Genomic DNA, 13106 nt, shown 5'->3' with positions numbered 1-13106 from the left:
TGGCCAGGGCCAAGGCCCTTTTCCTATTGTCTGCTGCCATATGGAAGCCAGCACCAACACGGAGATAAGCCTGTCCTCATGCTGTTCCCTGACCTTCTCAGGCACCCAGCTGGCACTAAATGCAGAAATAATTATTATCCAAATTACCCAGGCCAACTCTGTCTCCTCTTTGTGCAGTGAGGGTGAATTGAGAGGGGGTGGGAGGGTCCTATGAAGTGCTAGGGGAGATGCTGCGGTGGGAGATCTCACACAAAAGAAGAGCCCTCAGTGGTCGGCCTCACGCTGCCTCAAATACTGTATATTAGCTTGTCTGTTTCCGTAAGGAGCTGATAGATGTCTCATTAATCATTTGTGATGAGTCCGTATTTTGTTACTGACTGACAAGAGTGTGGTGCTTAATGCCACGTCAGAACACAAATGTAAAGCACATTTATTCATGTAGGTTAAAACATTAAACATTTCAAATCCATCATTACATAATTCTGCTTGATTACACTGTACTTTTTTAGAAGTTGATTATAGCAAATTTTAAAGTGGATACACACCCCAAAAAACCCCACTTGATAATGATGACTCAATAAATTTGCATTTAAATGACATAATTAAATATTTTAAAAGGTATAAAATCTTCAATAGGGTAATTCTACTCCATTATTCAGTCTTAAATGACTCACTAAACAATGATTAAACACATTTTTCAATAAAGTGCTCAGATGGTTTATCATGGGATTTTTACACTTTTGTGATTTCATTATGAGCACATTATTAAAATACAGTAAATGTACAATTTTGAGCGCTTTTGAGAACGAAATCACAAATTGAGTCTGTAGGACCTGCGCAGCACACAGCACATCTCAGACTACAGATCTGGATAAGAAAAAACTACTTCCTACTCTTGCATTGCTTTCTTGTGACATCACATTATTATAGGAATGCCTAACTGGAGGGCAAAAGCAGGCTTTGCTCTCAGAGTTGCTGAAGTGGATGCAATAAAGAGCCAGTGCTAGCAAAACATGGACATGGAGAACTGAATCCCATGTTTTATTTTTTCTGACTGTCTCATACAGTTGTCCCAATCCGTTTCTTCACAGTAAACAAGGTTTTAAATGGTGCGTCAAATAAACTGGTGCTCATTTACAACCCCAACTCCAAAAAAGTTGCTGTGTAAGATGAAAACACATTGCAATGATTTGCAATATTTACAAACTCATATTTTATTCACAATAGAAATTAATGAGTTTAAACTTGTTGTTTAGACAGTTTTTTATGTCATGAAAAATACTAGGTCACTTTGATAGCATCTGATGACAGCAGCACATCTCAAAAACTGTTGGGATGAGGTCAACAAAAGGCTGTAATACTAAAAACTATTTAGTCTGGTTCATTGGCAACAGGTCAGTGACATGACTGGGTGTTAAAAGAGCAGCTTAGAGAGAAAGACTTTCTCAAAAATCAAGATAATGTTCATCAGTCTGAAAGAAAAACTGTCACTGTCTGCAAACTGTGAAACATTTTCACCATAATGCTTCCCGGTGTAAAAATTGTGAAGAACAGCACATAACATCAAAGTTCAGAGAATCTGGAGAAATCTCTGTACGCAAGGGACCCAGATAAAAATCAATATTGGATGTATGTGATCTTCAGGCCTTCAGGCAACACTGCATTAAAAACAGGCACGAGAGTCTGTCATGGAAATCACTGCACGGGCTCAGGAATGCTTCAGGGAGCACAGCTCAGCGCGCCATCCACAAATGCAGGTTCTTCCCTGGGCCCAAGTGCATTTAAAATGGACCGAGGCGGTGTTTCACATCGCTTAGTTATTTCTAGTTTTGCAACAGGAAACCTTGACCTAAAATGACATAATTAAACATTGTGTCCTCTTTTACTCCAAAGAGTTTGTACTCGTGAATAACCAGCGCTAACAGATACCGAGTTTACAGACAAATAAAAACAAAGAATCTGCTCATAACTGCTCATTTGCACCTGGAGCACCGGAGAGGAGGATGTTAGGCTCAAAGTTTACTGATGTTCCATGTGTTTTGCTTTATTTTCCACTCCTTTACATAATAATTCATTTTTAGTTGCACAACATTTGAGTGCACCAGGTGAAACTGTGAAAGAAAGGGGATGTCCATAAATTAAATTAAAAAAAAAAGAAAAAACACTGTTCAAAGGGAAATCCCGAAATTGCTATGGTGACACAGGTTTCATAAAGTTAGCACCAGCCGTTAAGAGCTGAAACTTTCACCTTTCCACCTTCCTCTAATTAGTTCCTGATGTGCAGTAGAGCTTGGGACAGCTGGATTTGAACAGGAATGTCCCACAGATGTTCCAGCGTTTCATGACACCATGAAAGATGGATGGAGAGACAATACAACAAAAAACTTCAAGCGGGAATGAGAGGGAAGAGTTGGTGGATTTAACCCACCTCCTAATGGATGGCTTTACTGCATGTGGAAAAAGCTCCATCAGAGAGACGCATTTGCACTCAAGTCATCCCCTTACACAAGTGGAAGCTCCTCCAAGAGGGAGAGTAAGGCGGGTAAAGTTGAAAAGTCTTCATCATCAAAGCAGTATCTTTTTCATTCCGCATACAGCCACATCCAGCAGTATGCAGAATGAAGACAAATCATCAACTGTGCTCAATGCATGTTGGAAAAATACAAATCATATTTGCAAAAAAAAACCCCAAAACATGATAAACAGAGTGAACGTATTACTTACTAGTGATCACATATAAATAAATAATGAGAAAAAAAAAGGGCGGATTATTGTATCGCTTAGAACCGGTGAACATACCGCGTCTTTATCGACTTTGTCCCGGCAGAGGAAGCCTTGTGTTTGAAGCATAAAGGAAAGTCACATTCCATAAAACAGCAGCCTTTCATGAAGAAAAGAGAAAAACACTTTTTGACTTGTTACATAAACAGAATGACCTGAACGAAAAGAAAACAACTCGCACCTTAATAAAAGCGGCGGAGGGTGGAATTGAAGAGATTAGCCCGCTCACATTTAAATGCCTCTATCTGGCCTTGCTTCACTCCATCGCATAGAAAATGTGGAGAGACAAAGAAGGGAACAGTGGGGTTGATTAGAGTGGAGTTGGGGATTAGGTCTGAGCGAAGGAGCTTTGAGTTATTTAAATCTGCCCCCTTCGTCAAGGTACAAAGGCACCGCTGGGAAGGCGCATCATCACTTATTCCAACAGAGTGAATAAAAAGGTAGAGAGAAAGAAAAAAGAAAAGGAGCAGATAAATGAAGTGCCTCGCTGTTACTCGGCAGTGTTCATTAGCTTAACGTTGCTCGGGTAATGGCATAAGAACAAGCGGCGATGAACAGGATTGTCCTGTGTTGGCAGATGAGGAGTTGAAGCGGGCGATCCTTTCCAGCTGGGAAAGCTGACAGGGTCCACTTTTAATTAATGACATGTCTGTACGAGGTCACTCTAATGAAGCGGTGCAAGGTGGAGAGGATTTGTGATAACTATGGTTCAAGGTCAGATTGAACAAAAGAAGTTAAATTGAACTACTATACAGCGTTCAAATTTTAGAGGAATAACTAGACGCACACAAAACGCGTGTTTGCTAACTATTTCCTACGAGGCCTGTTGATATCTGTGTACTTCCACCCTTGGTGAGTGTACACTGGGGTTTTCTTACATCTCTCTTGCTTAGCCAGGACTGTCATCTTTTCCCTGTCTGTGTGTGTCTGCATGCGTGTGTTGGTGCCAGTGAAAGACAGACTAGCATTGGTGCAGGAGATGATGGGAACACTGACCTTCCCTTTGCCATTACAACCCCCACAAAAGATTGAAAATGTCTCCTGCGTTCAAAGATAGCCACATGTGCAGTTGCACTGCATCACTATATCTGGGAAGAATGGACAGCAAAAGAAGATGACTTGGTGTCTCGGCAGGGGAGGCAGAGCCATCAAAGAGAATCCCAAAACCACTCATCTCCCTTTGCTGACGAGACAGCGCGCTCACGCTCGCTAACACTCAGAGATGGTGTGTGGATATACGTGTAGACGTGGGTCTGCACAGGCCGCGTTCATTCTAAAAGCCGTGGCACAAAAATTACTTTCCAAAATTCCGACCTCCATCTGTCGGGAGATGCTGCTGCCATATTTGTTTTTGTTTCAACTGCTAAGAATCAAATACTGTTATTTTTGCCTGAAATGGGCATCGTCGCACGCCATCTTGCAAGAGGAAATGTGCAAAGATGAGTTTCTGTCTGTGTGAGAGAGAGTTTGTGGGTGTGTTTTTGACACAAGAAGAACATCCATGACCTGACTTGACCCCGCCAGCTGGCTGTCCTACTTTCTGTCTGCTCATACACAAGAATATTAAGTCATTCTTGTCTTTGTATCTCTGATAGAATTCTCCACAGACAGTGCCCCAGTCTGTCTACAGTACATGAATACTCTGCTCTGAGTGTATGCCCAGTATCTGTATGCCAGGGATCTGCCTTTAGGGCACGTATATAGTTGAGATGGAGTTCGTATGGCCCTATCTTCCTGATTGTGTCTACCAGATTGTACCCCGGAGAGGCAGCGCGCATCAACACTCGCCAACAGCACATTTTGATCTCACCACAAAAACCTTCAAAGACAATGGCTGAACAGCTATGAAGTAGAGACAGAAGTGGTGTTTGTAGAGTTATAGCAGATTCAGACAACATAGTATCATCCTGACAATGACTCAAGCCAGTGCATGTGGATATCAGGAATAAAAGTCTGATTTTAAGTGGCAATATATCCAATCCCAGAGCACAGCTGCTGTTTTTAACCTCTATTTTTATCAGAAAAATAATAAAGATATGTGAATGTGAACACTTATGCAATAACAGAGAGCTCAGAGATCACCTCACCCACTTGTATCAAATAAATAAAAGAAAATAAATAAGAGCTAATTTCAATCATAAAACTCAAAATTTTTAATGAGAGTTTAGCATCAAGTCAGTTAAACTTCTGGAATATTGATCTGGTCAGTAGCAGACGGGGTTGCTAATCAGTTTCAGCTGCTTTGGTGTTACAATGAAATTAAGAACAGGTGCACTAGAACGGCAACAATCGGAAGGTTTGCTGTGTCTCCCAGCACAAACTCAAAAGCAGGGAGAAGATTCGAGGAGACAGTTACTCTAGGAGAGCTGGTTGGGGCTGCAGAAGGTCCTTAGCAGGAATGTGGAGAGGAACAGGATGAGCTCTGCCAGACCTACAAAATGACCCAACAATCAGAAACACACTTCATGAGGGTGGCCTGAGGGTCCGATGTCCTCTAGTGAGCCCTGTGCTCACTCCCCAGCACCATGGAGCCTGATTGGCTTTTGCCATAGAATACCAGAATTAGGAGCTCCACCAATGGTGCCCTGTGCTTTTCATGGATGGGAGCAGGTTCACCCTGAGCACATGTGACAGATGTGAAAGGCCCTGGAGGAGCTGTAGAGAATGTTATGCTGCGATTTCATTCAGCAGGTTTGGTGGTGCGTCAGTGATGGTCTGGAGTCATATCCATGGAGGGACGCACAGACCTCTACAGGCTAGGCAACAGCACCCTGACTGCCATTAGGTATCAGGATGAAGTCTTTGGACCCACTGTCAGACGCTACACTGCTGCAGTGAGTCCTAATGTCCTCCTGGGGTATGACAATCTCTGGCCTCATGGGGTGAGAGTATGCAGCCTGGAGGATGAAGGAATTGATACATTGATTAGCTCCCAAGCTCCGGCCCCCCATTATGTTTCTGTCCATCTAATGCCACCAGGATGCACAGTGAGATCCCCAAGACACCTTCTGTGATCTCATTAGGAGCATGCCCAATCACCACTTGTTGCTGCAATGAAATTTCAGTACAATGGACAAACCTGCTGCATCATTTTTTTTTTTTCCATTTGATTTTCAGGGTGTCTTTGAATTGAGCCCTGTGCAACTTGATCATTTTCATTTCCATCAAAAAAGATGTGGCATCCTTTTGTTCCTAACAGATTTCCCACTCTATCTCAGTGTAGATAGCCAGCATGAGTTTATATATAAATATCTCAATTATCAATAAAAAATGTTTTAGATAACATTTGTGTGTGGTGCTACTCAAACCACTCACTAATCATTCGAATCATTTTGGGTCATTTATACCACGACCTATAGGCTGCTGAGAGCAGAGGCATGGTTTATGTGACCTTTTCCACTTCTGTGTGACAGTGATGGCAGTGGATGAGCTAGAATTTGAAGGGCTCGGTTAGGTGGAATACTTGAACTACGATTCAAAGCAATCTGGCTCTTCTGTCTGCCAAAAATGTCAAATGACAAGCCCTAACACACAAATGCATACACACACATCATCAGAGCGAGGAACACTGCATGACATTTCACCGGTCTTGACAGGGCTGGAGAGCGAAGAGATTAGTGTGCTAGCCTTAAAGCACCAAGCCTGGGCAAACAGATGATTCTGATATGATTTCCTTGCCAAGTCATATTTAGAATGTTAGTTTGATGGGTTAAGAGAGCAACATTAGACCTTACTGCAGCTGTTTGAGGGTCTGCAGAGCCAATATTGAAGTGTGCAGTCATATCAAGTTTTGATGGCATTGCATGAGTCACGGGCATATTTCAACATAATAAAAAAAAGCCAATTTCTATGTGTTCACCATGACAAAACACAAAAACTAAATCCACCTGTCATTCCACACAGGGATACCTACATTAGGTGAAAAGAATGAAAGAAAAAGCACTTCTTCTTTCATGCACCAGCCCTGTTTGAGAATATTTAGCTGATTGCTTTGATTGATCTCACAGGGCGGTTAGGGATTTGGTCGCAGTACAGCCCACCATTGACTCCTACACATGGGAAGGACTGCGCGGCATTAGCGGGAATAAATCATGTGTTAAAATGATATTCTGATGCGGGGCCTTGAGTGCATATTGATTCGTAATTATTTGTACTAACAGTGGCGAGGGAGGGACAATGCCATCCATTACTGTGTGAAAATAGGCAGGGGGGATCAATGCGAGTGGAATAAGGATTGCGGTGAAAAGCACGGCGGCCATTCCTCTGTCAAAGGCGATCATTAGCCCAGAGCAGAAGAGAGAGCTCCCTCCACCATGACCAAGACTTGCCTTTACAAAGCTGACGGTAAATTACATTCCATTCACAGAGGAAAAATTGACCTCACTGCTCTTGTGGTGGCACAGACTGCTATGTAATAACAGTGTCTCTGGGCTGAGGGCAATCATCCATTGCTTTCTGCCCTTTTCTCTTTTGTCTGCTTTTTCTGTGCCACTGATATCTTGTCACTCACGGTGTGATGTCAACTAAAAGGGAAGGCCTTGAAGATGCCATAATATTAAGCGCTAACTACGAGCACACATAAGAATGAGGTGACGTAAAGCGAGCGGACATCAAGGTTGGAATGTCAAGGCAGGAATTAGAGAGAAATCAGGAAACAGAGCCACGGCAGCCAGATACAGAGGATACTGTTAATGGTCTGCACCGTGTGATGTCATAAGAAATATATTCAGCTTTAAATATCCGCTTAGGCTTCTTTGCAGGCAAAGAAGATGACCTCACCCCTTTTGATATGTGTCTTACATTTCCCATTACACGGACCAGACAAATGGACTGCACAACAACTAGACAGACAAAAAATGTCCAGGTAACAGTCTGAGAACATACCAGTATGAGCAAAATCTAAGGATGTAGTACAAGACAACACAATTACTGACAAAACCTAACCTAGAGACGCATTCAGAGAAAAGCCAACAGCTAACTATTGAGCCATTTCTCACTTTTAATAATTAAAACAAGGAGCTCTGGAATAAAAAAAAAAAAACAGTAAAACAACAAAGGAGGCCTAGTATCTTCTCAGTAAGATAATAGGAGAACAAATATGTGCTATAACAACACTTTAACCCAAGGCTACATACCCAGAGAATATAAACCTGCTTAGCTACTCACCGTGTACACATTCAAGCACACATACACACACTCGTGCACCAAGGAAAGAAAGGCAATCTCATCCTCCCATTATGATTTGATAGCTCAAATTGTAGCAATGATTCAAGTGTAGTCCTGTGGGTTTTGTGGATGAGCCCAGAGCCTGTTATTTTACCAGTGGGCACCAGGGGATGGGGAAGGATGCTATTGCGGCCGACAAAATGACCATTAAATCACAGGCTATGAAGCCACTCCGGACGGTGAAAGAGCGCGTGCCTACTGCTTGATGTGTCAGGTGTGTGAATGCATGTTTATCTAGTGCATTCCTGGCAAATGTGCATTGTTGCTTGTGTGCAAAGAAGTGGAAATTGTCCGGATAAAAACTGTATAGATGCCCGCCTACGTTGCACAGGCGAGGGTTGTGCAATTTGTGTGGCAATATATAACCCAGTGAAGCGCAAATTGTATGTGTACAAACATGTCAAACAGATGTGCGTGACGCATAAATGCTAGTTTTTGTTTATCTCCTCTCCGGATGGTAGAGGTAATGACAGTAAGCCCAACACACCTGCCTCTAATAATTCCATCAAATATAGTGTGTATACATGCTGTGTAATATGCTTCCAGTCAGGTCAATGGATGTATGATGAAATGCTTATGCTTGCAGTGTAACGGCAGCAATCAGTTATATAATCTATGCAGCCTACTGGGCACTAAAATGTAGAAGTCTCTGCAAATTCAACAGTTTGCATCTACTGAAATTACTTTTACTTGGATGTGCAACTGCAACACATGACAAATCTTATGGTTCTCTTTTTGGAAAATTAAAGCTAAATTAGGGATGCGTTTAACTGATGTGGAGTGTCTCTTTTGAACATGGATACTACAGATGTACTGTGAACAGTAAGCACATTTAGCAAATGTTTGAAAGATTGCTAAAATGTTAGGGGGCACAAATGTTGCAGATATTTTACAGGGCAACGCCACCATTCCTTTAGTATTGCATGTTGTTGAGAACTACCCTGGTGGAAGTCGATGTAGCTCCTATGATGATCTGCTAAGTATTCCACAGCAGGGAGAAGCTCCTGTGCAAAGGCCATCCCTCCTGCTACTTCACCCCGAGTCAGGAGCCTGACACCCTGGTGGTAAGCAGGAGGGAAGCTCTTAGGGGTTGGAGCATGCTGGTTGGTTGCCTTCCCACTATTATGCTTAGCACTATATAGAGCTGACATATACGGGCTGCAAGAATCACAGCTGGGTTCAGCTGAACAGAACTACCAGAGGACATTCTCCATGTGTAATGCCAACTTTCAATTCTATTTGATTTATTTGGTGCCAGAATGAGACAACCACTTATGAGCAAGCAGTTGGCGACAGTGGGAAGGAAAAACTCCTTTTTAACAGGAAGAAACCCCCAACAGAAGCAGGATCAGAGGCAGTCATTTGTTGCAAACTGTCGGTTGGGTGTGAGAGGAGGGGGATGTGTAGGACAAAACTTTTATGAAATGAAAGCTAATGACCTAAAAATAAAGAACAAACAGACATTTAGAAACCAGTTGTACTTAACTTTTAAGTTTTAAGGAACCAATTTAACATCCAACAACAAACCAACTTGAGGAGTAGCTGATGCAATATAACACCCGCTTGTCCCTACCAGAGGCCAAGTACTTCACTTAGAAGACAAAAATACCTCGATCAGTTAGCAAGCACTAGGTTTCCGTAGAAACAACGTGTTAGAGGTGAATACAACAGCTTGTATTTTTGAAGTAAACATGTTTTTTCCCCTCTCATTCTGTGAGATATTTCTGTCTATTTCTGTCTAACAGTGATTGAATCTTTATAACATGTTAAAACATTTATGGAGTATTATAAGATACTGTCATTAAACCATTCAGAACAGGTTCAATAGTCACAGCCATCTTCTACAATTCTATTAGACCCATAACTGCTTCAAGGTTATAAGAGCCACAGCACATAGTGCTGTGACTGATAGATCACCCTACTCTTTCTTTATGAGGTGACACAACGTGGACTTACAATAGAACATCTGAACTGTGGATATCGCAACACCCTCCATGCCTCGGCTTGCTGTAAAGGAAAATGTGGAGAAAAAAAACCCAGAGAGCAATCGAGAAAAAGGAAGAGAGAGAGAGAGAAAAAAGAAAGGTGTGGGCTTAGCCTTATCTCCTCCATGCCTGCCTACCTCCAGAGGTATGAGCTTGGAAGGTTTTAAAGTGACAGGGTTTGGCTCTTGATGCTACATCACTGTGCTTTGAATAGACCTGTAAGGCAAGGCCATGGCACAGGGTTTGTGTGAACCTAGATGTGTCAGAGACTTCAAAGTGAGTCTGTAAAAGGGTTCATTTGTTTATCGGACAGAAAAATGTGTATGTGCAGCATTGTAGTCAAGAGCCCCGAGTTCAAGAGTGGTCCCATTTCATTTAAATCTGAGGACTAAAATCACAGCAAAAGGACCCGCTCGATGCGCGACAAACTGAAATCCTGATGTTTGACAGCTCCTTACCTGTATCGCACAATTCTTCAACAATTCTCCAAATAAAAGGAAGAGAAAAGCAGATCCTCAAACCATTCATGTTAAGTGCAGAAATGTAAACATTCAGTTACAGACAGGAACTAAAAAATTCACAAACACACTGAGAGACGCGTTGATTAAATGTAGAGCAACCCAGACAGTCACATGGATACAAACCAGAGCTGCCATAACCTTTGCCTTCACTTCCCTCCCCTTGAGTCGCTGGAGAGGTTTCAGTTCTCCCTCAATCTCTTAAACCCCTGAGTGTTTGCTCAGGAGAAAGAGGGTCTGTCTTTTAAAGTCCAGCTTTAAATGGCATGTGTGTAAACAACAAGATTTCTGTCTTTTCTCCAACATGAGACGTGATGCCATAATTTCTCCTGACAAGCTGGGCTCCCAATTGGTATTTATCTTGAACAGGCAGTGGAAAAGTGCAGCAGTGAAAGTGACACATGTTAAGACTCAGCATAACAAAAGGCAGCAGAGCTTCGGGGGTGGGTGACAAGTCAAAGGTCTCCCCCTCTGAGAGTTGTCATGGTAAGGATTTAAAGAAAAAAGAAGAAGAAGAAAATTGCATTTATTAAGTCATTATAGGGGGTTTGGTGTGTGACTTTTGACTTTTATAAAGGGAGGGGGTGAATCAGGGGCCCATATTTGGAAATGTCCATGTGTGAGATTGTCAGGGGAGAAGTATGCTACAGGTGGGAGTCATTCAGCTAGTTCAAATGGTTTTTGTCATTTTCTGGGATCAAATGCAGAATGAAAGGGAGTCATTTTTCCAGGCAGGATTGAGGCCAAACACAAGCTTACAACAAAATGCAACTTGGATTGAGAAGTCAAGGGAAACAGAAACAAACATAAATTCAAGAAACTTTCTCTCCTGTCGTTTTCCCCGAATAAAGTAAGGTACCTGATTTGCAATCTCCCCTCATCCGTCCATGCGAAATACATAAATCAGATGTCGGCTAGTGTTTCCTTCACTGTCACCCATGCACATGTGAATTAATTCCCATAAATACAAGCAGCCCTCCTCTAGTTGAAATAAATTTTCATTACAGAGATGAGGTGGGAAATAATAATCTTTGACTCCCAGTTAGAGCAAATGAAAGATGGTATCTCCCGGTGCCTGTGTTTTTCTTCACAGTTATTAAAATGAAAATTAAGGCCCGAGTGCTCGAGAATATAAAAACAGAAGTATTTACTGCAGAGTGCGTTTGTGCTGCTAAAAAGCATCCGTCTTCAAAAATGCCCTGTTAGACACAACAATAAGGAAAAAATAGCAACTGGAATCTCTTTCTGATATGAGTAAGCTGATCGCAGATTGTTCTTTGCTGGAAGTCTGCATCGTTTTAACTTTCTAATGTAGTGAACTACTACAGAGTATCCTGGCTGCCCTGCAGCTTGAAAGGATTTTGCTATGGCAAGAACAGTGTGATTAATGCCCCCTTGTCCAAAACCTGTACATGTACAAGAGTTATGGCCAAAAGGTAAACCAAAATCCTGGTCCTCACAAGTTTGAAGGCATTTTTGAGATTCAAAATTTGGTTTTAGTGTCAGGGTTACAATTACGTTATGGTTAAGGTTAGGGAAAGCATTAAGTCAATTAGATGTCCCCACAAGTTATAAATACCCGACATGTGTGTGTGTGTGTGCGCGCGCATGTGTGTGTGAATGCCCCTGGGTGCTTCTTCTGCGTTCCCCAGGGATCCAACCTCAGCTGCATAAACCTGTCGGCTTTCATGATCGACAAAGCGACGCACAGACACACTTGGTGACAAGGCCCACCTAAATTTATTAGAGCTCCTCAGGACCAGCTCCACTGCAGGCTGGTGTCACTGCTGGTTACTCTGACACACGCACCAACGCCCACACACGCGCGCAGACGCATGCACGCACACAATAAGTGCAGCAAAGCAAATTCTCCAGGTTGGGGAAAAACATGGAAGAAGACCTAAATCGATCTTGATGCACGGCGAGTTCACCAAGCAGTCAATATCAGACAGTCCATGTCGAACAGGTATTGTGTTTGGCTTCTGGAAGTTGGCTGCGGTTGATGCAGTGAGGATTGCTGCAGTTTGATGGAAAAACAAAAAAAACAAAACTCTAAAGCAACAGTGAATAAAATGCTGAAACTGGTTTCTTTGGGCAAAATTCATTCAATCCACCAGATAGAGAACCACTTTGTTTTACAGACTGCCTGGCAAAAACGTGGCAGACAGAAGTGACGATTGTGAAAATCTTTGCCGACAGAATGACCGATGCGAGCTGTGTGCGATGGTAGGGTGATGCTAAAATGACAAAGTGTGAAGACGGAAAAGAAAAAAAGGTCTCTTTGCAGATGAGTCTGGGTTTGCGTGTCTGTGTGTGCATCCTGGTGCCAGGGCTGAGGCAGAAAGGACCCCAGAGCTGGCAGACATGCTAACCCCCCACTGCCCCTCCCGACTCTGTCTGCTCTGATTAGATGGGGCTTCTTACTACGATGTGCCAGGAGCTCTGCCAGAGATAAAGACAGACTAACAGATGTTCCCCTTATCTCAGGACCAACCTCAAGCCCATCAACCCCTTAACACACACACACACACACGTGCACAATCACTGAAACAAAAACACTTATATCGTGAGACTGACCGTCTTTGTTAGAGTCTCA

The 13106-nt window shown here is 42.6% G+C and overlaps 1 protein-coding gene across 2 annotated transcripts in view; it reads right to left on the bottom strand.

The window, feature by feature from the left end:
- The window catches only part of LOC100702913 (partitioning defective 3 homolog), a 346275-nt gene that overhangs the window by 33205 nt on the left and 299964 nt on the right, over positions 1 to 13106 (bottom strand). Inside the window, exon 22 of one of the 2 annotated variants that reach the window (XM_025910173.1) lies at positions 5402 to 5678. The exons of the other annotated variant lie outside the window; for it this stretch is intronic. Within the exon in view, the coding sequence (XP_025765958.1) occupies positions 5657 to 5678 (22 nt within the window). The 3' untranslated portion in view covers positions 5402 to 5656. Of the gene's footprint in view, positions 1 to 5401; positions 5679 to 13106 lie in introns of those variants that run through there. 2 annotated transcript variants of the gene reach the window in all.

This window comes from Oreochromis niloticus, linkage group LG9, assembly GCF_001858045.2.
Source record: "Oreochromis niloticus isolate F11D_XX linkage group LG9, O_niloticus_UMD_NMBU, whole genome shotgun sequence".
NCBI lineage: Eukaryota > Metazoa > Chordata > Actinopteri > Cichliformes > Cichlidae > Oreochromis > Oreochromis niloticus.
Note: the sequence above shows the minus strand (reverse complement) of the source record. Positions and strands in the feature narration are given on the sequence as shown.